This window comes from Ananas comosus, linkage group 3 (genome assembly GCF_001540865.1).
Source record: "Ananas comosus cultivar F153 linkage group 3, ASM154086v1, whole genome shotgun sequence".
NCBI lineage: Eukaryota > Viridiplantae > Streptophyta > Magnoliopsida > Poales > Bromeliaceae > Ananas > Ananas comosus.
Window position 1 is genome coordinate 11,511,235 of NC_033623.1, and position 27,046 is coordinate 11,538,280.

Consider the following 27,046-nt stretch of genomic DNA (forward strand, 5'->3'; position numbering starts at 1 on the left):
TCCTCACTATGTTGGATAAAATTTAATTATTATATTAATCACAAAAAAAAAAATTTAACTTTGTGAAATAATCATTGTTCTCCGCCTTAAATTATTAGAAAACGATATCCTTAATTAATATTGAAAAAACTTTAAATATTACCCTTATAGTTTTATACTTTCTTACTTTAGTAACATATGGTTTAAAGTGTATCATGTTCGTGCCCTATTATTTTATTTTTCTCTTTTTATTATTCTCTATATTAATTTTTTTTTTATTAAATCAGTGACAGAATTAAAATTAAAGGGTACTAAAAGAAATATTCAATAAACTATAGATAGAGTAGAAGTTGACGAAAAGAAATAAAATAAAATTACAGAATACTAAATTGATACATTTTAAATTATAAAATACTAAAATGATAAAGTGCGAAATCACAGAAATGGTATTTGAAATTTACCTTTTAATATTTACATTCAAAAAATCCTCCCCAGATTCTACTTCATCTCCTTCTCCACCGTCTCTTAAACTAATTGATTAGTTAATTACTAAACTACATTAATTATTTAATCTAATCAGGGTTTTTTTAACCTTTGTTTTTTAACTCCCTCATCATTCGAGGCGACCTCAATCATTATCGTCTCGGGAGATCATGCAGGTGTGAAATTTTGGAATCGTGCGCCACCTGGCAAATTAGATTCCTTCCCCGGCCCAATCTTTCATTAACTGTTAATTAGCTAAGAAATGGTTTAACTAATGACGAAAAATAACCAAGATTAATTAATCTTTTGTTTCAATTAATTAACTCATCTTCTTCAGTTTTCTATTGGGAAAAAGAAATGTATGGAGATCCACTGCACTTTAGAGAAGTTTGAATTTATCCTCTCAAATTTTACTATTTTGATTTATACCTTCTATTCTATCAATTTATTTTCATTACATGCTCTTTTTTTTTAATTAAAAAAAATTAGAAACTTTTTGTTGTGTCTTAACCGTTGATGAGTGCATGAAGTCTATGTAAAATAAAACGATCGTGTTGCTGCTGCGGATTAAAAGAATAGACTCAACTTTGACTTTCCTTTGTATTGCCGTTGCCGTCCTTGCGGGACTAAAGGGTCGTTTGGTTCTACGTAATTATAAATACAGCATAATTAGAGATGCATGAGGTTGAACATGTATCAATTATATTTATATATTTTTTATTTGATTGGATGTAGTAGAAAGTGTTGTATGTATCAATACTTTATTTAATTTTATGCAGTTGAGAAATGCATTTACGAATTATTATTATTTTATATATGAGATGGTGAGATTACCTCTGTGGAGGAAAGATAAAAAATTATTTAAAAAATTATTAGAGAGGTATAATTAGCTATATTGAAAATCACTATGTTCAAATAGTGTAGTTAAAATTGCAGCTGATTTGGACATAATTTTAATTGATATAGATGAGCGTGAGCCTCTCCCTACAGTTACAATTACGACACCTGAATTCAAGTGCATCAAAATAAATGTTGGATTTTGATGTGCAACCAGTTACAACTGTAGTGCAGTTATAACTATGTTGAACCAAAAGGACCCTTAAATCTCACTCCTCTTTCTCTAGTGATTTTTTTTTTAGAGAAAGGTGGTAGCATATTATCCACTTCGTTTATTTCCTTTTAGAAATAAACTTATCAAGAAATATAAATGAACTAAGATTCGAACATGAGACCTCGGGTACCAACCAACAACCCTTTTGCCACTTGCGCTAGACAGTCGGTATCTCTAGAGATTTTCATATAATAGAGTAGTCTAATTAAGATAAATTAATATAACAGTAAGGGTGCGTTTGGTTCGCGCTATCTTTTAAAGATTCCTAGTAATCCAATGGGAATAAAAAATATGAACGTATTTTGTTAAACGCACTAAGTAATCTAATTGGTAATATTGAATTCACTTGGGAATAAGATTCACCCCAAAGTACTAATTTCAATCCCGTGAGGGAGGGTGGGTATCCTCATATTAATGGATTGGGGTAATCATAATATGTCTAATCTCTTTCTTTCTTTCTACCTGCCGGCTAATTGATATTATTTTTCTTTACATTCTAACCTTATATCTCTCTCTAAACTTTTTTTTCTCTCTCTAAACTAAGCTTTCTCTATCTCTCTCTCTCTTTCTAAAATTTCAACTTTCTCACTCTCTCTAATTTCGACTATATTTTTCTTTCTATTTTTTTAATTATGCTCTCTCTCTCTCTCTCTCTAACTTATACTTTCTCTCTCTTTTTTCTAAAAAGATGTTGAAACTTTTGGTAACATTATCTAAAATTAATTAAATAAATAAATAAATAAATTAATTGTATATTTTTTGTAATATTAAATAATATGGCTAATTAATATTACCGTGCGAACCAAATACAGAAATTTTATATTCTTAGTAATAGGATGAATGAGAATAAGATTCTTGGATATCTTTTATTCCTAGTAATTTTTCATAATGCGAACCAAACGCACCCTAAATATAGTTAAATTGGTAAAAATTGAGCGCGTAATTTCAAGCTCGGTCGTAATAGAGATTGCGGAGTTTCTCTAACACATCTCTTAACCTTTTCTTCTTTTGTCTTCTTTTGAGGATTAATAATTGAGGATTAATAAATGAAAAATGGCTTGATAGTTGGTATTCGAGATTCAAGTTTGAATAATAGTTGATTCACATTTTCAGCTAAATTTATTTATAAATAAAATAAACGAAACGAATATCATGCTACCTATCTCTCAAAACAAAAAAATAATTGCTAACATGTGACGGTTGTGGGGTTTATGAAGAGTGGGTTTGGGTGGCGGTTGAGGGTTTCCGTGGGATCCGCGATAATCGCCCGGCACGTTTCGCACCTCTCCCCACCCCCCTCTCTCTCTCTCTCTACACGCTGGGGCCCACCCCTACAGCTGTTGTAAATTGTAATGTGTTTAATTTCCTCCTACTTTTACTCTTTTACTTTTTACTTTTATTTTTTTTATTTATTCCACAATTATTTTTATTTATCTAGAGATGCTATTTATGCTCTCATCAAGCAATTCTTGATTATTACCAAATAACTTATTCTAACATTCAAACAGATCAAAATACTCAGTATAAAATTAAACCATGAGATATAAAACTGCTCCGATATCACATTTTTTGGATGTAGACTTTAGTTTGCCACTCTATTATCTTGTTGTTCAAACAACTATACTTATCTATTCTAGAATTTTTTTTTATTTTACTAAAAAAAATTCACTATCAAACAGAATAGTAAAGTAAAATTCTTTGAAAACCAAAAATTTCTATGTGATAATAGATTCTTACAGTAAAATAAAAATAAAAGAACAATACAGTTTTATGTGATGACGAATGAAAATGCGCTAAATCAGAATAAAGTAAAATAAATTTTTTTCTATTTTTTTTTCTAAAAAAGGTTAATTTGATATAAACAAAAAAAAGAAACAATGTGGTCTCAAACATTACTTTCGCCCCACTACTAATCATCAACTGGGATTGTTTGCTATGCCACATCAAAGCAAGTAGGAACATCAGGTACCGTTCAATTCGGAGAGTTAGCTGGAGATAGAAGCCCCAAAGCCAAGTAGCCAACATGCATGCTATTTTCTAATTAATTAGTTAATTAATTAGTTAATTAATTTCCACCATTTATCCTATCCGATATTTTTACCATGCGAGTTGGATATTTTTGTATAATAATATTGATTAAAACCAGGGGTTAGGACTCATAATGGGAATGGGATAACCCTCGCCCGAGATATTCCGCTAATGACATTGACGGTGCCAGTTGTGTTTGTGGGTACTGTGTATGTGCTCGATCTCCTCTAATTACTGTGGGGGTTTTTTTGGAGAAAAATTTATGAATACCTCCTTAACTATGGAAAATTTTGAAATAGATCCTCTTCAACTATTTGAGATTTTACATTTAATTAAGTTAACAATTTTCTCAAATTTAATGGCTCTATTAGTTATTAATTATTAATTAGCCGTCTAATTTAGTTGCTAAGAGGTGATAAAAAAATATTAAATGCAGTGAATTCACTGGTAAATTTAATACGATGTCCAATTTAGTTAGCTAAAACAACTTAATTCATAGGATTTAAATGCCGACAAAATATCAATAAAAAAATAAAAATATATAAAACTTATGTGACATTTTAATTCTTTGATTTGAGTTATTTATTGACTCACGCACTTAAAAATTTAGATACGTCAGTAAATTTTACAAACCATGTAAATTAAATAAGATAAATTAAAATTATTAGATTAGATACAAAATTAAAATTTTAAAAGAATGGATAATTAGATCAGAAGAGGCCAAAATTTAAATAAGTTTTCTAAATTCTTAAACAAAAAAAAAGCTAAAGTAGGTGTACTTTTTTTTTAGACAGAGAAAAGTAAAAAAGCTATCTGTTTTGTTCACATTTAAAAAATAAGCTCATTTGAAAATATAAAGCAATTAGCTTTCAAAATTTAAACAATTTCTTTATATTTTCAACATTAAAAAGATAACTATGATATATTAGTTCTTAAATAAAGTAATGTAAGATTTATATATATATTTTTTTAAAAAAATATGCAGATAACATTACTTAAAAAAAAAAAAAAAAGTTGATGGGGGCCAATTCAGAAACGCCAATAGGTGAGGGGTATCAAAGGAGGAATTCTACACTGTCACACTTGCACCACGTCATCAATAACAAGCCAATCACATTTCTTCTTTTCAAATAAAAGTACAATAAAAATACTTTTTTACAATCATGATGGGACATATATTCTTAAAAGGATTAATTTGATTGATTTATTACGCCACGTCACTAATATACCCGTTGCATTCTAGAATTTTTCGTATCAAAGGGCTTCTATAGTGTTTTTTTTAATTATTTTCTTATGAAGGGGCAAAAACTTTTTTTTTTTTTCTCTCTCTCTCACTCCTCCCTGTCCTTGCCGGTTTTTAACTATTATTAGGCTGCAAAGTTTAGCCTCCTGACAGCGCAGCATCTCGTTTGTTTTATCATTTCCCATCTCTCCTCTCTCTCACATCATCATCATCATCATCATCATCATCTTCTCCTTTCTTTCTAAACCCTCTCTCTCTCTTTCTCTTTCTCTCTCTCTAACCTAGACCCCCACACGCACACTCGCTCTCTCTCTCTGTTTCATGTATCTATCTACATCTTCATCTTCATCTTCATCATCTTCTTCTTCAACTTTCTCTCTCTAGACCTGCAACTCGATCCCTCTCCTTCATCCTATAAAATTATATCGACCGTAATATTATAACGGGGGGAGATATATATAAATTGTGTTCGGAATTTTTAAGCCCCCCCTTTTTCCGCCCCCGCACCCACTTCCCTTTCTCTCTCTCTCCTCTCTCTTTTTGCGCTCTTTCCAGTTGTCCATGCTCCCATCTTTTTCACCCCTTCTTGTACAGATTTCCTTTTCCAATTTCCGATTCCTCCAATCCCCACCCAATCCCTTCTCTCTCTCTCTTTCTCTCTCTCCCCACCCGCTCTCAGTAAGAGGAGAGAGAGAGAGAGAGAGAGAGAGAGAGAGGAAGGAGCGAACGAATTGAGCTGATTCTGAAACAATTTAGCTGAGCAGCAGCAGCAGCAGCAGCAGCAGTAATAATACATAAGCGGTGGTGGTGGTGGCTGCAGTGGTAATAATTAGAGATAGAGGAGGAGGAGGAGGAGGAGGAGAAGCAGGAGCAGCAGCAGCAGCAGCAAAACAAAAGAAAGGAGAATTATTTGGGAGACATGCAGCAGCAAGGAGGGTCCCCATACGGGGTTCCTCCGCCGGAAATGGCCCCATTCCCGTCCCCGACAGCGCCCGGCCCGGGCCCCCGGCCCCACATCCTCGGAATTCCCCCCGCCGCCGATCAGCAGATGCCGGAAGCCGCATCGCCGATCAGCAGCCGGCCGCCGCCGCCAGCCGCCGCCGGAGCTCCGAGGTCGGCGGGGGGCGGGTTCGAGGAGCTCGTCTCCGGGGCCGGCGGCGGAGGATTCCCCGACGACGAGGCCCTCGCGGGCGCCTCGGACGAGGCCGAGCGCGGCGGCGCCGGCAACCGGTGGCCGAAGCAGGAGACGCTGGCGCTGATCAAGATACGGTCGGAGATGGACGCCGCCTTCCGCGAGGCCACTCTCAAGGGCCCTCTCTGGGAAGAGGTCTCCAGGTAATAATACTAGTAGCAGTAACAACAACAACAACAGCAGCAGCAGCAACAACTAACCACAAATGCATCTCACAATTTCCGCAGAGCACCCGCAAAATGCAGCAGCAAATTGAGTCCCACATAAAATAAAAAAGGAAAAACTTTTTTTCCTTCTACTTTTTTCCTTTTTTTCTTTTTTCTTTTTCCCCTTGAAATTAATCTAGGTGACGAGCATAAGGCGATCTGACGCTAGTTAAGTTCGTACCACGGTGCGAACTGTAGTAGGTTTAACAGCAGGAACTGCTGCTGCTGCTGCTGCAGTTTCTATCTTTCGGCTTCCAATTATGCGAAGAAGAAGAAGAAGAAGTGACTTCTCTTCTTCTTGATCTGCGTAGACCGAGTCCACCCACAATTCTCTCTTCTCTCTCAGATCTCTCTCTCTCTCTCTCTATATTTCCCCCTCATAAACCCATCATGCTCACGAGCGGAGTATCTTTTCCTTAAATAAATTAAAAAATAATAAATATTTACTGTCCACCTCTTTCTCTCTCTCCCCTCCCCCCGTTTCTTCGTCGCTGAATTCGGCAATAGCCGCTTCAGATCCGCGGCATCGATCCCAAGTAACCAATTCCTGCTTTCCAATTTCGGGACATACGTTGAAGTTCCCGAGACGAAGCAGCGAGCGGAGCTGCGGAGGAGGAAAACGAGATTCAGAAGCGCATGCATTCCTCGTCTGCCTCACACCACTTTAATCTCCCTTCCTTTTTCTTCACCTCCCCTCGCTCTCAAACTTCGCAACATGCCTTTTCCATGCTAGAAATTTATCTTTATTTGGGCCTAATAATTATTATATAATTAGATTTTAGATGCCCTTTGCGTGGTTGGATATTTCCGCAATCATCACCCCCTCAAATTTTTTTTTTCTTTTTAATCTTTTATTTATGTACTTCATTTTTTTTTTCTTTTTTCCTGTTTGTCATAGAAAAATATTTTTTTCATTTTTCATTTATTTGGTTGGATGGTGGTGGTGGTGGTGTGATTGATGCGAGTACAGGAAGCTCGGGGAGTTGGGGTACAGGAGGAGCGCGAAGAAATGTAAGGAGAAGTTCGAGAACGTGCACAAGTACTACAAGCGCACCAAGGAGAACCGCGCCGGGCGGCAGGACGGCAAGAGCTACCGCTTCTTCAGCCAGCTGGAGGCCCTCGGCGCCTCCAGCTCGTCCGGCAGCCCTGCCCCGACCACAATTGGGTTCGCCGCCGGCGCTGCCGCCATGGCCGGCCCGTCAGCGGCCCAGATCCAGCCTGCTCATATCTCGGCCGCTGCGCCGCCGCCGCCCATCGTCACTCCGGTTCGTGCCGCGACGGAACTCGGGCACGGCGGCACAATTCAAGGGATATCCGGATCCACCACCCCCACGACCCCCGCCGCAGCCCCCGTCGGCGGGATCAGCTTCTCGACCAATTCGTCGTCGTCGGAGTCTGACGATACGTTGGAGGACGAGGAGACGGAGGAGACGGGCGGGCAGCCTCATGAGCATGGTAGTAAGCGCAAAAGGAAAGGAGGGTCCGGTGGCGGCGGCGGCGGCGGGAGCAGGAAGATGATGGCGTTCTTCGATGGGCTGATGAAGCAGATGGTGGAGCGGCAGGAGGCATTGCAGCAGCGGTTCCTGGAGACGATCGAGAAGCAGGAGCAGGACCGGATGATCCGCGAGGAGGCGTGGCGGCGGCAGGAGATGGCGCGGCTCACTCGCGAGCAGGAGCTCATGGCGCAGGAGCGCGCCATGGCCGCCTCCCGCGACGCTGCCGTCCTCTCCTTTATTCAGAAGATCAGCGGCCAGACCATCCAGCTGCCCACAGTCCCCGCCACCCCAATTTCCGCAGCCCCCGCGCCCGCGCCCGCGCCCGCGCCCATGCCGCAGCCGCAACGACAAACCCGGCAGTCGCCGCCGCCGCCGCCGCCGCCACAACCAGTACCACCACAGCCGCAAACGCAACCACAACGAGAATTTCGGCAGAAGCAGCAAAGCACGGAAATTGTGCTTCACCAAGCCTCTACCTCGTCTCACGAGCTCGTCCCGGTCCCCGACCCTCAAGAGTTGGCTCCAGGGGGCGCGGGCTTTGAGACCGTATCGTCGTCGCGGTGGCCGAAGGCGGAGGTGCACGCGCTGATAAATCTGCGGAGCGGGCTCGACATAAAGTACCAGGAGGCCGGGCCGAAGGGCCCGCTGTGGGAAGAGATCTCGGGGGAGATGAAGAAATTGGGGTACAACAGGAGCTCCAAGCGGTGCAAGGAGAAGTGGGAGAACATCAACAAGTACTTCAAGAAGGTGAAGGAGAGCAACAAGAAGCGCCCCGAGGACTCCAAGACCTGCCCTTACTTCCACCAGCTCGACGCACTCTATCGCCGGAAGCAACAAGGCATCGGCGGCGGCGGTGGCAGCAGCAGTAGCGGACACCGGTCGGGAGACCAAGAAGCGTATTCGCATTCCAATCCGCAAGGACAAGGTAACGTTCTCTCTATAATGCCGCCGCCGCCGCCGCCGCCGCCGCCGCCATCCTCGCAACCGCCTCCCTTAGAAGCTGAAATTAAAACTGACGGCGGCAAAAAGAATGGCGGGAGCTCCGATGGCAATGGTGGGGGCTCGGGGGGCCTACAAATACAGACGAGCAACGGCGGACTAACCCCGACCTTATTCGAAGAAGGCCCCACGAAGAAGGTATTCCTCATATATATATATATATATACACATGCTAAATTCTCAGAAGGTCGCGCTCGCTCTCATGGTGATGCAATCATGGTTGAACCCGGATGTTTGTTTTGAAGCCAGAAGACATTGTGAAGGAGTTGATGGAGCGGCGAGATGCGGCTGACGACTGCGACGAGGCCGACGACAGCTTCAACATGGACGGCCAGGACGACGACGAGGACGACGACGAGGAGGAGGACGATGACGACGAGGAGGGCTCGAAGATGCGGTACGAGATACAGTTCCAGAGGCCGAGCAACGTGAGCGGCGGAGGCGGCGGCAACTCGTCAACTGCTGCCGCCGCCGCCACCAACACCACCACCACCACCACCACCACAGGTTCCTTCTTGGCCATGGTTCAGTAGAGTTCCATTCTTCTTTCACCATTCATTAGTGATCCAATTCCGCTCCCTCTCTCTCTCTCTCGGTGCACCATATGTGTATTTTACTCCTCACCCAACACCCATCCACGTTACCCAAATACTTTTGTGTTTCCTCACACTCCTCCTCCTCCTCGGTCTTCTTCTTCCTCCCACGCGTGCGTCCTCGCCACAAATCATCATCACCATTAATTCTCTTCTTGTTCATCCCGTCGAAATCCTCCCACTTCTTCATTCATTCAGTGGCGTCGCATAGAAGTTTTGTGGGGTGATGGTGATATATTTATTAGTGTTCCTTAGGTTTTCAATCCACTCGTTTCGTTCTATTTATTGATTTGTTGTGGGAATAAACTGTCCTCTTCGGCTAACGGAGGGGATGCGATGCGGATCCAAAAGTCATCATGGCCCGATCTGGTTAATAAGCTCGCGCAATTAATTAATTTGAAAATATTAAAAAAGAAAAAAGTTGGTGTATATTGGGATCGGAGGAAACAGAGAATTAGAGGAAACAACAACTATATATGGAGGAGGCTCTTCGTTCGTGTGAATTGTACATCATCTACAACAAATGAAGCTTTATTTCTCTGTACGTAGATCTATGTCTCTATATGTATACATATCTTAATTCTCTCCTCTCCTCTATGTGGCTACCAATATAAAATATATATATATATATATATATATATATATATATATATATATTTGTTTAAAAAGACGAGGTAAGCGTACCTTTTGTTTAAAATTACTCTCTTTAATCAGTGTATTTAGAGTTGTAGCCAATTTAGACATTAAAACTGGTGCAATTGAACTTCCTCAGGCAACTCCAACTGCAATAGATAGACTCAAATGCATCAAATCAAATATNTAATTACAAGTAAACACGGATGGGGCAGAGGTTCGTAATGCACTTGAGAACTTGAGATGCTCACCAACCTCATCTTTGTTTACATGTGACCGTAAACGAATCTGGAAATATAATTGATAAGTCAGCTTATTACTAATTTAGTTTGTTGGCATTGATGCGCAACTTAACTGTCGAGTTGGCAAGTATTTTTGCAAGAATGATACTATAAATTCTTTCGACAGTCCGTAGGATCCCCTGTTATATAATTTGTACAAATTTCTTTATAATATGGTTTTCACAATCCAAATTCTATTTTTGTATATTATTCTTTGCGCGACATTATACATTATAGGGAGTTTCGATTCAGTCCAAGATCCACGCAAGTCTAAATATGTGAAATATCTATTAAAACTCATTGAATCTAAATGCTTAAGTCTACAGACATTGCACTCATATCGAATTATATGACACAAAAAATAACTTTCTGTGATAGTGTAAGCTTTCAAAAATAAATAGTATCATAACAAAAGTTCTGAATTCAAATCTCGTCAAATCCTTGATATAAGATACGAAAGCATCGATCGTTCTCTGACAGCTTAATCTGTTGAAGATAAACGATTGTTTCACGGTGCCCTGCACATTACAGGTACACATAGCATGCATTGACTTATTTATATGCTAAATACTCCTCATTCCCCAAACCCCTTGAGCTTTAAGGTTGTTGTTATATCTTTCCAGGTTGGGAAGAAGAGCTGCTTTTGAGGAAGACGTTAGCCCTGCTTTCTGCCCCTTTCTGGCCCTTCTGGCGTGCAGTCTGATCTATGGAAGGGTGTGGGGAACACACACACACACACACACACACACACACACACACACACACACACACAGAGAGAGAGAGAGAGAAAGAAGAGAGGGAGAGAAAGAAGAGAGATCTTGAGAGAGAGAGAGAGAGAGTGGGATAAATAAATACATAAAAATTACAAAATACGATCAATAGCCAAGTGCTTCAGTGAGGGGGAGAGCCCACGAGCCATGCTCTTATTAATTATTATTATTATTATTATTATTATTTGTTTTCCTCTTTTACCCTTCCTAGTCTTTTGGCTTTCACCTTCTTGTCGCCCCCCTAGTTAAGTAGGTTGCAACTTTTTTCTTTTCTTTGTTGATTATTTTTTATCCATATACTATACCCTTTTTCCCTAGATTCCCGCTCATACACAGGAGAATCCTTGTGGTAGTGTTCTATTACCAGTTTGAGCATTTTGAATTGACTATCTCAGTTTATTTATATGCTTCGGCCTCAGAAAATTAATATTAAAAATTTGATGTTTTCATACATAAACAAGATGAACTCTCTTTTGGCAAGGGGGCATTTTCTGTGTTCGTTATGGCAAAAATTAATTTTGAATCATTTTATATCAAATCAATCTTTTGGATAACACAATTATATATCGAAATTAATTAATCCAGCCCTTCACTTCTTAAAAACTCTCCTTATTAATGCAGTAGTGTGTTTTTAGAATATAACATGCTAGTTATTATATTAATTTCATTGTTTGGTCTACTTTTTATTATTTTCTCTTTTTTTTTTTTGAAAGGATTTGCTCTATTTTTTTCTTGCTCATGGGTAAAAGGTGTCACACTATCATTATGGTTGTTCATTGAAAAATTGAATGTCCCTTAATTTGTTTGCGTAGGTGGGTCCGTTTAAATCTTTCTATGGAACAACTTTTACGAGGCATTAATTGCATGCATATATATTTCTCCAAAGTTTCTAAATTACTTTCTTAAAATTCATATTAACTTAAAGCTTCTTAGTGTATGAGAGATTGTGGATTCGACCTGTTGTGAGAAAATTTTAAATTTAGAGTTCTATCCGCCAACTTCTTAACTAATAAATCACTATAAATATTATTGACCGTTCCTAGAGCAAGTGGCAAAAGTCTTGGTGGTTGGTACTCGAGACACAAGTTCGAATCCTAGTTGATTTACATTTCCAGCTAAGTTTATTTCTAAATGAAATAAATGGAGCGGGTAGCATGCTACCTATCTCTCAAAAAATAAATAAATAAATTTTATTTCTAAATGAAATAAATGAAGTAGGTAGCATGCTACATATCTCTCAAAAAAAAAATAAATAAATCACTATAAATATTTGAAGGGGTTTTAAATTTTTAATGTGGGGATTTGCACTATACTTTTTTTTTGTAGGAAAATGCTATATGTACACGAATATGTAAATGTAAAATTCTTCATTTTAAGGTTTGTAAATATCTAAATATATTTTTAAGTTAAGTAAAGAAAAAATATTGGCCTCAGAATGTGGACGTAGCATCGCACTTTTTCTTATCCATCAAAAAATTTTGCTCGAATGTTGTTTTCTCGCTAAGTCCACTAAATTTTGCACGATTTAAAATTTTCATAACCAAGTTAATTTCTCAAGCATTATTATTCTAGAATTAAATTCTAATATCATAAGAATATTTATTTGGTTCGTATCTAGAATATTTAGTATTATATTATGTTTGTGTTTGACTCGACATAAAAAATAAGTAGATTATATTAATAAGTTTATTATTTTACACCAAAAAGCATCGTAATTATTATTAAATTTAAAAGTAACCCTTTAATCTATTAAAATCAAACCACATAATGTGGAGAAAGGAAACTACTACGAAAGTGAATGAGTTTTGAATTCCTACGCTTTGTAGAATTAAAATATATAAAAATTCTAGATTACTATCATTTTTGCGACGAACCAAATAAGAAAATTGTAGTGTTCCAAAAAAATAAAATATTATTTTTCAGGAAAAGTTACAGACCTTGAATTGATCGTCACTTCAGAAAAGTGTCAAGACGAGTCGGATTTAATTTGGATGCGAAATTGACGCCACTAATTAACTCCGAAACCCAATTAATTTCAGCATTGGTGCAGTAGTTGTTTTTTTTACTGTTTACAAATAATTCTATCGCTCTGTGTACATAGAATTTTCTGTCTATACAGCGAATCTATTGGCGAATTGACATGGAGCTGGAATCCACGGCATGATAAAAATTCTCAATTTTAAGATTTAAGTTCTGAGAAACTTTTGAGAAATACCATGAACGATTCGTACCATAATTTCAAGCCGAACATGAGCTGAAAAATTCAGCTCGTGTTCGGCTCGTTTACTAAACGAGCGGTTCGATCTCGAACTCATTTCGAGACGAACATGAGCTAGCACGCGAACGACAAACTGAATTGCCACCCCTAACCACGACATGATAAAAATTCTCAGTTTTAAGATTTAAGTTCTGAGGAACTTTTGAGAAATACCGTGAACGAAACACTACCATAATTTCCAATTTAATTTCCAATTTCGAAGTGAGTTGGGGACAAAGTTGTCATTTTGGTAAATGTGGGGGGCATTTTCGTGAAAGGGCCCCCCCCAAAAAATAAAAAGAAAAAAAAGAAGAGAGAGAGAGAGATCTGGACAAACCGTAAAAGAAACTGAGCGGGAGCATGTGCGGGGGACGTCGCAGTTCACGAGGGGCGGCAAATGTAGGGAATACTTGGTGCGGAGGAATCGAACTTGCAAGATCCAAAAAATAAAAGAAAATTTTCAAATACCACCCCTATAATTTTATATTTTTTTATTTTAATATTTTATGATTAAAAGTGTATCAATTTACTATCCCATAGTTTCGCACTTTTTCACTTTAGTACTCTGTGGTTTAAAGTGCATCAATTTAGTACCCTGTGATTTCATTTTTTTCTTCTCATCGGCTCCTCTATTAATATTTCGTTAAATTATATACAAAATACTTCAGATAGCCTATCTAGATTTATTGAATATTTACTTTAATATTCTTTAGTTTTAATTTTATCATTGATTTTTTTTTCCTCCGTTAATATTTCGTTAAATTATATACAAAAATCTTCAGATAGCCTACCTAGGTTTATCGAATATTCATTTTAGTACCCTGTAATTTTAACTTTGTTACTGATTTAATGAAAAAAATTAGTGAAATGGATAATAAAAAAAAAATAAAACCATAGTGTGCTAATTTGATACATTTTAAATCACAAGGTAATAAAGTGAGAAAGAGCATAGTCACAGGGACTAACTTGATACACGTTAAATTACGGGGTACTAAAGTGAGAAAGTATGAAACCACAGGGAGGGTATTTGAAATTTACTCAAAAATAAAATTTTAAAAATAAAAAAATAATAATTTTAGTGCCTAAAATTTTAATTTGTTTAATTTAATTTATCTGATGGATGTATTCAAAATTTAAGTCAAAGGATTATAAATTGGCTCAAATAAAATAAATTAAAATTTTTTTAAAAGTAGACAGTCAAATCAAAATGAATAATAATTAAGATAAAAGTTCTGTACACTTTTATTTAAAAAGGGTTAATTTTATACAGCTTCTGTAAATATATGGAATAGCAAATAAATTTCTACAAAATTTAACTTGTCATATTCATCGCTATAAAAGTCCACTGATATTCATAGCTGCCTCTCTGATTTGTTATTGTTAGAATACTGTTTAACAAAAGATAAATAAATTAATATTTTCGCCATCATAAATATGTCTCTCCAAAAGCCCTAACTGTTAGAATTATATAAAAATGCCCTCTCAAAAATTTTTAATGGTTATCTTCTCACTTTCTACCATCATGAATAATAATATAAAATAAATAAAAAAATCAATTTACTTATTTACGTACTAATAAGAGCTAAGTATTTTACTTGTAATTAACTATATTTTTGTAATGAATCGTAATAGCGGGAGTATATTTAAAAAAATAAGACTTTTATAAAAAAAAATAAAAAATTAAAATTTATAGAAATATATTTGTTATTCAATATATTTATAGAAAACTGTTCGTAATTAACCCTAAAAAACAAAAAAAAAAAAACAAAAAAAAAAATCTCTGGACGCTCCACCTACCGTACAAAAACCGTGCCCCTCTCTCTCGCACCGGATCCAACAACAGCAACGACACTATAGATCACCATTCCCATGTGGATTCCCTTTTACTTTTATTTTTATTTTTATTTTTATTTTGGGGGGGGTTGTTATTGTAATCTACGTTTGGTTTCAGAGGAGCTGAGACTTCTTACTTCTACAGTTTCATACGGCATCGTCACAAATTGAGTACTTGTTATTTTTGGCAATTATTTGATTGATTTGTTAAAAAAAAATTGAGTATTAATATTAAATTTTGATTTTATAAGTAAAAGAAATTTTATATCTGATTGTATGTCTCAGCATATAGTTTTTCTACATCATCACAATGAGGTATATAATCTTATATCTCTCCATTCTAGAATTGATTTTTTTTTTGAATTTTAGTATAAAAAATTATAAAAAAAAAAATTTGACAAGAATAGTTTATGGAACTTGATCATTAACAGAACTCAAAAGGAGTAATATTAGGATTTTTTTTATATATTTTTATGTATAACTAAATAGTCATTAATTCAGGTATGTACAATGCATTTATATTTACATACTCCATGTTCATCATGTAAGATTTACATTTAAAAAATAAAAGTAAACAATAATATTAAACAGGGTCTAAAATTTAGGCTAATTTATAGAATTCTAAACCACACTCTATACCACTATTATTTCTTGTAGTAATTCTATGGGGACCTCAGAGTGTAACTAGTTTATTATTATTTATATCTGATATTGTTTTCATANTCTATTAATCAACGGTTAAGATCTTTTTATTTATTTTTTTTTAAAGTACCGAATCATTTCTCAATTAATTAATATATTTGGGTCAAAAAGTAATACTATTTGTACGTCTTAAAAAATATATGTATAAATTTTATACCTTTTCATCTAAACGGTAATATTTTATAATTCTCTTCTAAACTTTTTCTTACTATTATTTTTAAAAAAAAAAATTAAACTTTAGAATTGGAATGTAAAATGTAAGTTCCAAAAGTGCCCAATTTTATATACCAAGGGATACAACTAGCATTTTTTTTAGGCCAAATTTCATGTTCCATTGAACCTTTCGTTAAATGTAAAATCAAACAAGGCGGACAAGTCGAAATCAATTTGACTATAGGCCAAATTCAACTAATGGGGAGAAGAATTCAACTAATGGGGAGAAGAGTTTCAAATCATTCAAAATGTGGATCTCTCTCTCTCTCTCTCTCTCTCTCTCTCGCCCGCGCGCACACAAACGCACAGTATTTATTTAAATCGAATCTTTCAAAATTAAAATTTTACTTGGCCAAATTGCATAAAAAATTTACAAATTTTGAACTTTTATAAAACTGACCGTCCTTTTCGATTTTACAAATTCGGACCGAATTTTTTCAGAAAACTCACCAAAATACCTTTATCTCTTCTTCTCTATTTTTTTTTTCTCTCGTTCTTTTTGTTTTCCCTCTTCAAAAAGAGAGGTTGAGACGAAGGCGGCCCACCCCTCTGCCCTCGTACCCTCGCCCGCATCCGTGCACCACTCGCCCTCCTTGCCTCCGACCCCACTAAGACTGCGCTCGCCGCTACCTTTTGGGACTCCCCTCCTCGCGTCCACACCATGCACCCTCGCCCGCGCCCGCTCACCCCCTGCCTTCCTTACCTCCGATCCCGTCGAGGCTGCACCATGATCCCTTTTTTTTTCCCTCTCCAAACCTCCTCCACCGCTTTCGTGACCCACCTCCACCTCCACTACAGCAGATTTTTCACTCACGAAACCTACTTCTGGGAACCCGCCGTCCTCACCACCGCCGCCAACGCAGTAAATAAAGCACTTCTCGACGACAAGAAGCTTGCTAGCGAGGGAGAGGGCACGCGACCTACCACGCTCATCCGGGGTCGGCGACGAGCGAGGTGGAGACGGAGGAAAGCGCGACGACGTCGGAGAAAAGGGCGGGACAGCGGCGAGTGCGGCCTCGGTGAGGTTGGAGGCGAGGAAAGAGGGGAGTGCATGGGAGCATTTTTGGTCAAGCACTTTTGTTTGCTTAAAACAAAAAAAATTATGTAAAAATAAAAAACTACAAAATAAGGAAGAAGAACTAGAGAAAGAGAAAAGAGAAAATAGAAAATGAAATTACACTGTTAACATAAAGTTACACTATTATTAAAAAACGTTATACTATTATAGACATATGTTGTACTCTTTGAGATGTAAATTGCACACTCTAAAATAAAAATTACACTCTTTAAACGAAAGTTGCACTCTTTTGAAAATAGTTACACTATTTTTTCTCCCAAAGAATACCCTTTAAGAAAAAAGTTACACTCTTTAAACGAAAATTGTACTCTTTGAAAAATAGTTATATTATTTCTCCTCCCAAAGAGCACCCTTTAAAATAAAAATTGCACTCTTTAAATAAAAGTTATACTCTTTGAGAGACAGTTACACAGTTTTTTTCCCAAAAAGTGTAATTTTTATTTAAAAAGCATAACTTTTATCTTAAAAAGTGTAGTTTATATCTCAAAGAATGCAACTTACGTCTAAAATAGTGCAACGTTCTTCCAAAATAGTTTAACTTTATTTTAACAGTGCAACTTCGTCTTCTTCTCACTTCTTCTCTAATTCTTCTTCCTTATTTTCTAGTTTTTTATTTATAGTTAATTTTTTTTTATTTTAAGAAAACAAAAGTGCTTAATAAGATATGCTCCCATACAACCCCCGTCCCCTTCGCCTCCAACCTCGCAGAGATTACGCTTGCCGCTGCCCTCGGGGTGCCGCGCTCGCCGCCACCCCACCCTCTATTCTGGCATCATTGTGCTTTCTTCCGTCTCCACATCGCTCGTCGCCGGCCGATGGATTGTGTGCCCTCTCTCTCACCAGCGAGCTTCTTTCCGCCGAGAAGTGGTTCCTTTTCGTCGTCGGCGGTGATGGTGAAAATGATGAGTTCTCAGAAGTAGGTTTGGTGAGTGAAAAATCTACTTCAATAGAGATGGAGGTGGAGGTGGAGGTGGATCGCAAAAGGCCACGAAGGCGGTGAAAGAGGTTCGGAGAAAAAAAAAAGAGGGTCGCGGCGTAGCCTCAGCAACGTCGGAGGCGAGGAGGACGAGGGGTGAGCAGGCGCGAGCGAGAGCGCATGGGGCGCGGAGGACAGAGGCGAGGCAGACTACCTCCGCTTTCGGCTCTCTCTTTGTAGAGGGAAAAAAGAATGAGAGAAAAAAACATGCAGCCCTTGATAACTTAGGGTCACTCGGTTAAAATTGCCACTAGTTGGTGTGGACAATAAAACATTTTTAACAAAAGAAAACGTTTTGGGACATTATAGATTCTTAATTATATATGTTAATAAATCAACAATGTATGTATAAGAACAATACTTTAGAAGCTTATAATAGTACTTAATTTTTGATAAAAAATTTTAAACTACATATCCTGCACGATCGAAAAAACTAGTTAAGATGTGAAAGTTTTCATCAGCATTGTATTGAACCAATTCATTGGACTCAGTGTGAGAAGAAAGATCTAATTCAAGAAGAATATTGATATTTCATATTTCGCCTTTTTCTGCTTTATTTTATATAGATAAATATCATTTTACATTGTTGAGGCGGGCATGGATTTTTCACTCTATCATTGTATGTTATTTACAAATGCAGAATAAGATAATCAGGAAGTCAAAATAGTTACTATTTTTGCTCTTGTTTTTCCATTTAATTTGTTCTACAGTATATTTCAAGAATTCGTATTCGAAATTTTAAAATAACACCGACACTACCAACAAGACCTAACTTATTAGCATTACATTTTTAATCTTTAATTTTGTTAGTGGATCCAAACTCAACCAATCCTTTATTATCCAAGAACATCAGCTGTGCGCCGTTACCATAATCCCTTTAATTTTCCATGTTCACTAATTACTATCTATGATTAGCCAATTTATTATATATACTATATATATATATTATATATATAAAATAATATATATATAATATTATAATATAAAGAGAGAGAGAGAGAGAGAGAGCCCGGCTGAATACTATATATTGATGACACCAATCGTTAGTGCTATCAATATTTTCCCTCGTTAGATTTAACATTTGACTAATTTTATCCGTCTATATATATAACTATTAAAACACAATAACTCATCACACTACAAAAAAACGGTGCTATAGCGACACCTTTAAAATGCAAGTATATGTGAAATAAAATGCTGCTACAAAATACCGACACTTTTAAAAAGTGCTGCTATATGTAGGTCGCGGTATATAGTGACGTAAAGATGTCGCTATAGACTCTAAATAGTGCCTGCCTTAATTTTGACAACATATCTTAAGCATTAGCAACGTCGGAACTCTATCTCTTGGCTGCCGGTGGCAGAGGGAGAGACGAAGGAAAGGCTCTTCGTCTAGATTCAGTGGGATTCAGTTAAAGAGAGAGAAAGATGTAATTATTTTCTTTTTTTTCTTTCTATTTTTAATGCGCGTCAAAATAGCGAGGTATGGTGGGTTGGTAGAGAATCTTTTATTTTGGTGGATTGGACTTTATATTTAAGGATAGTGATGTTTTTTACGTTTAGCATAATGTGACATGTACTCACAAGTGCTCCAACATGATGTCCTATAACTAATTCTGTTGTAGTGTCAATTCTAGCAGAGCCCAATCATACCTAACCAATAAATTTCTCCATCCAAGGCCTGAAAAATTCTAGCAACAACAACTTGGTCATATTGATGATTCCATCAAGGCGTCAAGTCAAACCTAACGTACATTCTGTCATCAAAGAAGTTAAAACTTAATTAGTACAACAACTTTGTGCTAGCGATTAGCATTCAGCCTAATTCTATATATATATATATATACTATATATAGTTGAACTGAATATCTCAAGCCACAAAAGTATGGTGTTTTGAGTATTTAACCAGTGATGGAGAGAATTGAGCGTTGAATGAATGGTGGTAGATGAGTGCATAGCGTGTGTAGGATGGAATGTGTTTGATCCAAAGAACTATTAATAATCAAGCGAGTAAATTAAGGGCTAGAAATTAGAGAGCCCGAAGGCGGTTGGTGCTTCTTAAAAGATTCTAGCTCAATTCTAATATATATAGCAGAGAGTTAAGCGTAGAATACTATCGATAGCAACGGGCTCCTTGCCACATTTGTTTTCGATATTAGAGTCCTCCCAAACGCCGATCGGCACTTGAAAATAATTTTACCTTGAAGTGTTTAGAAAATTAAAATTCAATCTTTTCGACGATAATTTGCGTAATTATCAAAGGTTTCAAAATTTTAATTTTAACTGGTGATATGAGGCGGTTTCCTCGTTTAACGTCGTAAAGAATCCACATCATCGTTTTTTGTTTAGAAATTTTTTAAAACTCATTAAAACAGATCTATAATCATTTCAATCTTGCTTGCAAGGACTCTTATCATCTTTTTTAAAAGAATGATTCATTTTCAGCGTTCATTTTGGTGGTCCACTCGATGGTAATAAGAAAATTAAAAATGTATAAAAATTGATTTCTAAACACTTCAAGTGTATAGATCATATCACGGTGCCGTTCGTTGATTGGCAGCTCCATCTATCGAAAACAAATGGTGCACGGACTATGTTTGATCGATAGTATTCCTAGCTCATCTCTCTTCTCTCTCTCTCTCTACTTCTCTCTCTCTCTCTCTCTCTTCTCATCTCTCTCTATATAATATGTATATATTATATATATATAGGCATGGCTACTATACTGTATGAGTATTGGAGCCCACTAAACTATCAGTTTGTTTATGATAGCCTTCCGATCGACGAAGCCACTCCGTTAAATATGATTAGAGTATTTGAAACTTCTAGAAAATAAATTTCGCTGTTTAAATTTCGAAATCTAATAAAGTCCAGCAAGGGGCATAAATGACGGTCAAAATCAACACGTTCCTAAAAGGTATGATCAGTCCTTATTCAAATCGCATTATTGATTTTATCTACGTACTGATAAATTTTCTAATCAATTAACAAAATTATCTTTGTATCCGTTAAACTAGTAAGTATCCATACCGTCCGGTTTAAAATGGTCAAAATTTGTGCTCTTGATCGTAAGATAATGATGTCGAAAATATAAAATTTTAATTTCTAGAGTTTTAAATCTGTAAATAACGTTTAACTGTGATTGGATCGTCGCATTAGGAACTCTTCATCAAAAAATAATTATTGGTACAGAGCGATCGTACTCATAATCAGTATAGAGTGGGCCTATATAATCTATATTATAATTATATTATATTATATATATAATATATATATATATATATATATATACTAATATATAACATATATGAAAAAGAGAGAGAGAGAGCCGCTACTATATCGTCAAAGTGTCAAACTTTAATACTATCGAATTTTTTGCCCTTAAATCTATCATCTGGATCATTTGTACCGTGATAGATTTACTATTAACCAACTACCCATTCAACCCTAAGGACATCTCATCTACTGCACTTTTTTTCATCCAACTACTAAAACTTGTACCATACTTAGTATATCAGATATATAGTCGTATATTATTATATATTACCTTATACTATATATATACATAAATAACATATATTATATATATACATAATATCTGTATAATACTACATATAGTATACATAATTATACATTTATATATATATAGTATATAGAGCAGGTGCTGTACTTCAGAGACGGAGCCTCCGTGGCTCCTGAGCGTTTTCGATATGATAGAGTTTCCGAATCGACGCATCAGCTCCGTCTAAACTTGATCTAGCATATTGAAGTTTCTAGAAATAATTTTTTGCGATTTTCGATTCATTTACTAGTCAGCGAAATAATTCAAAATCAATATTTTTAGACGGATGAAAATTAAAATCTATAAAGTGGGATATACACTAAAATTCATCAGAATATATTGACTTGTGGTGATAAATGCTATAAATGAATTTGTATCAAAATTTCATCTGCATTTGATACTTATAGCGACCGTTAAACTTGAGAACAAGCAGATATCAACATTAAAAATTATGGATTTTAGAATCTTATTCGATCACTATGGTAAATGATATGCAAAAAATCGCAAAAATTATTTTCTAAACTTCACATGACGCTAGATAAGTCTAACGGAGCGATCGATCGATTCGAAAATTTATCATCGAAAGAGCTAAGCGAGCCACAGGAGGCCTCCGCTAATCTGAGAGCACAACAGCCTGCCTCTTAATTATAGTACATATATACTTTATCGATTACATAATATCATATATAATACATGATACATATTATATATATACATGATATAATATATACATATATATTTATATATAATACTTATAGAGTTGAGACTGCGGCTACTTATTAGTAGCCAAAATTCATTGTTGGCTACGTTTTTTAGCTTTGGTAACTCTTTTTCATTATTTTACATTGGATTAAATACATAACCCATGGGGACCACTCAACCTTAGGGGGCACCACTCTAACCTCCGACTATATATCTTCGACCCTATAATTTTCATCCAATCGGTTAAAAACTTGATAGCCAAAGAAGACGATTTACTTTTAATATTCTCCAGGACCAATTTCTATATATATTATCACATATATTTTATATGTACATATATATATATATTACATATATATATATACATATATACAAGTATATTTATAATAGTATACATATATATATACATACTTACATTATTATATTAATATAGAGAGAGAGTTTGACTGGCTACTAATTAGTAGCAAAATCTCATTGTTGCTACAGTTTTTTAGTTGGATCAACTTTTTCATTATTTCTAACCATTGGTTGATTTACATATTATAACCCAGTGGAGGGACCACTCAGACCCTAGGGGACCACTCACTACTAACTACTAATATCATTCCTAACCTACAATTTTTCATCAAAGGTGTTAAAAACTTGATAGCAAAAAGAGGATTTTACTATTAATAGTATTTCAGTCACACTTCTTATTAATTATTATATATATATATATTATATATATATTATATCATAATATATATATATAGTTATATGTATATACTACTATATATGTATATACATATATATGTATATACATATATATATATACATATATATTATATAAATATATATATACATATATATTCATATAATATATATTATATCATTATATATTCATATATATGTATATAACATATATAATTTTCATCCAAGGATTAAAAACTTCGATAGCAAAAGAACGATTTACTTAATAATATTCCAGACCTTACTTCATTATTATATATACATATATTATATATATATGATACACTATCATAAATAGTATTGACATATATATGTTATACATATATATTATACATCTTAGTATATACAGAATATACTGTATATATATATATGTATATACATATATATGATATATATGATATATATACTATATATATATATTATATGAATTATACTGAATACTATTCAATAGTAAACCCTCTTCTTTGCTATAAGTTTTTAACCTTGGATGAAAATTTTAGGGCTTAGGATGGTATTAGTTAGTTAGGTTGAGTGTCCGTCTAGCAGGTTGATGGTCCCCCGGGTTAAAGTATTTAAGTCCAATGTGTTAGAATGAATTGAAAAGAGTGATCAAGGCTAAAAACTGGTGGTTAGCACACACTGATTTGACCTACATTGTAGCCCAGTCCAACTCTACATATATTATATATACTATACTATATTATACATAATAATTATATTACAAATACATATTATACATACATCACATACTACATACATACATAATAATAATATATATATATATGTATATTATATATATATATGTATATATATAAATATATATGTATGTATGTATGTATATATGATATATATGATATATATGTATGTATGTATGTAGTATATATATATATATGTATGTATGTATTGTAATATAATATATATATATATATGTATGTTATATAATATCATACACTATATTATATATATATACATATATATATATATACATATATATATATACATATATATATAGCCTGGAATACTATCAATAGCACTAAGCTATTGGTGCTATTAGTTTTTTTAATCCTTAGATTGAGAAATATGCGGTTAGGATGATGTGAGCCCCCTAGGGTTGAGTGGATAGTTGATTAAATAGTATAATTTAACGGGTAAAAATAATCAAAGGGCTAAATCTAATGGTGGAAAACTTGATTTCATCAAGCTCTTGGTGCTATCGATATTATCCCAGCCGGACTCTATATATATATATAGAAAGAGAGTTGAGCTAGAATACTATTGATAGCAGAAAGCCTTTTTTGCTATCAAGTTTTTTGCCTTTGGATCAAGCATTTTCATTATTTCCAACCATTGGATTAAATATTATAACCCAGTGGGTACCACTGAACCCTATGGGGACCACTCAACCCTAAGAGAGTAATATCATCCTAACCCTACAATTTCTTATCCAATGATTAAAAACTTAATAGCAAAAAGAGTCTTTTGCTATCAATAGTATTCCAGTCTAGCTATATATATATATATATATATATATATATATATATATATATAATTGAGCCCCTATATTTTTAGAAGTGTCAAGTTATATTGATGCTTGTAAATTTTTTGCCCTTGGATTATGGGATGTGCAATTAGGATGATATGGACCCCCTAGGGTTGAGTGGGTGGTTGATTGAATAGTATAATCTAACGAGTGAAAATAATCAAAGGCGTAGATCTAACGGTTAAAAATTTATAAGCACCAAGTGCTGGGTACTTTTACATATATATATATATATGCGCTAAAAACATAAACTAATACATTAACAAAGAAGTTAGGATCATGAGTATGAGATCATCAAAACCCTGACCAAAAAAGATCCTTGGTGTAGTTTAGCCTTAGGCCAAGTATATATAAAACTAAACAAATCCAAATTAGAATGCATGGTGGCGTCACTTCAATGGATAAGGAAAAGAAAGGTGCGGGAATTGAGCTTCAAAGCTTTTGATTTGGTCACAATCAATAAGATAGTAAAAGAGACAATAAATTAAGGAGTCTAAATTATATATATAAGGACTTAACATGCTTCCTGATAAGACAACATGATGTATTAGTTTTAGAGTTAATTAAAGTCCAAGTGCATTCCACCTTCTCCACTTTGGTGTAGTCATCTAAACTCCCAAAGCAAGAAATGAGGCACGGGATTAGTGATTAATTAATTCTCTTATTTTATATATATGCAAAAACAAAATGAAGGTCATTTTCGGGTACTCCGTCATCAATCATTATTAGGAGGAATTATAATGGTAAGATATTTTAGTGACGGATCTATATATCTTGAATTTTTTTGAAAAAAAGATAGCACGCTACCCGCTTCATTCATTGGAATGATAAAGTAGGCTACAGAAGTGAGGCAGTCTAGATCTCGAGAGTACGAGAGTCGAAAAAAAGAAAGAGATCGTATCACTGAGTTTGATTTGCTGGGAGAAGGTAATCTCACTCCTTCATCAACTGTTTAAAATTGTGGACAACTTGCATTGGGTTCGTCTGGATGTTTCTAAAGATCGTATCATTTCTGACCTTCCAAATGGGACTTCTGAGGCAAAGGTAACTCCTCCATCTATTACATTAGCTATATATCTTGAATTTGATATTGTTATGTAGCTAAGAAGAAAATTTGAAGTAAAAAATTTTCGATGGGACTTCTGAGGCAAAGGTTACTCCTCCATCTACTACATTAGCTAGTTGGTATCATGAGTGGGAAAGGGGCATGTGTTTTCTTTCTTTTTTTTTTTTGTTGGGTTGGGTAATATATATTCTTTAATTATTTCTCCTATGGCTCACACAGTAGAATTTTTTGAGAGTGAGAATTAACTCAAATGTTAAAATTCTTGTATCAAAAGTTTGGATTAGTGTATCACTTATTTCATAGCGAATATAATTAATGTGCATGTGCGTGATATATATAGGTGGATTTCCAAAGGATACAAGTCTATATTAATTAGAATTATCATGCTAAATCAATATTCACAAGAAGCTTTTTTATAACTTGTATAGTATAAATAAATTTAGACTTATTCCTTGAAATGGTTAGTACTTGGAATAAGGATTAAAATGTGACAGAAAGAAACAGCTAGCTAATTATATTTTTAATACAATACTTACCCCTTCATTAAATGTTGTTTATTCTCACGCTCTACACTTTTAGGATAGTTTAAACATGCATATAACTACCCTATTTAACAAGTTTAACTAATCTCTTAGACCTGGAAATTAGTTAACGAACTCATAATTTCAATCTTTAAATAAGTGTAATATATCCAATTTCAAGTAACATATGGGTGCAGCTTTTTTAATCCCCTCTTTTATAGTTGTGCACCACTTGTGAAACATTAGTATCTTATAGCTTGTATCACTCATAACTACTTAAGCCATTAACTGAAAATGGTTTCTCAGATAATATTATCCTAAGCTAGTTTAGGGTAAAGTAGAAGGAAATTAATCTTGAAAAACAAAATGCAAAGGATTTACCATATTGCAAAGGGTAACACCGTTATTTAATGCGTACAAAGTTTAACTATACATCTCAATAAACATGTTTTAATTTGGTTCATGCAACTAACGTATTACTACCGCATCGATCGAGACAATCTTACCTAAACCGCACCAGCTAGAATCTGGGGCTTCATTGGCTTTAAAAAGGGACCTAACAAAGACAAGTGGATCTTTAAGGCACATGCCTTAGATCTAAGGCACCCATATATATATGAACCAAACCTTTTTTTTATTTTTTATTTTTTATTTTTCAACTGGTTGTGAAGTGTATCAAGAGCTCTAAAGAAAATGCCATCTCATGTGGATTCTTATATTGGCAACTTCTTTGCAATAATTGGACGAGTTGGAGGTTTGCTTCTCACTAAGGTTACTACAGAGATTCCAAATGTTTGTTTTGACAAAATGGTGGTGTGTGTTACAGCACATAACTCACTATCATAATTTCACA

The 27,046-nt window shown here is 35.2% G+C and overlaps 1 protein-coding gene across 2 annotated transcripts; it reads left to right on the forward strand.

The window, feature by feature from the left end:
* Window positions 4,972-9,892, forward strand: LOC109708290 (trihelix transcription factor GTL1-like). 2 transcript variants are annotated; one of them, XM_020229968.1, is made up of 3 exons: window positions 4,972-6,179; window positions 7,213-8,875; window positions 8,987-9,138. In XM_020229968.1, the coding sequence occupies exons 1-3, from the start codon at window positions 5,764-5,766 to the stop codon at window positions 8,996-8,998; spliced, it is 2,091 nt and encodes a 696-aa protein (XP_020085557.1). In that variant the 5' UTR covers window positions 4,972-5,763; the 3' UTR covers window positions 8,999-9,138. The 2 variants fall into 2 exon arrangements, with proteins under 2 accessions (XP_020085557.1, XP_020085556.1); XM_020229967.1 differs by having other exon boundaries at window positions 5,134-6,179; window positions 8,983-9,892.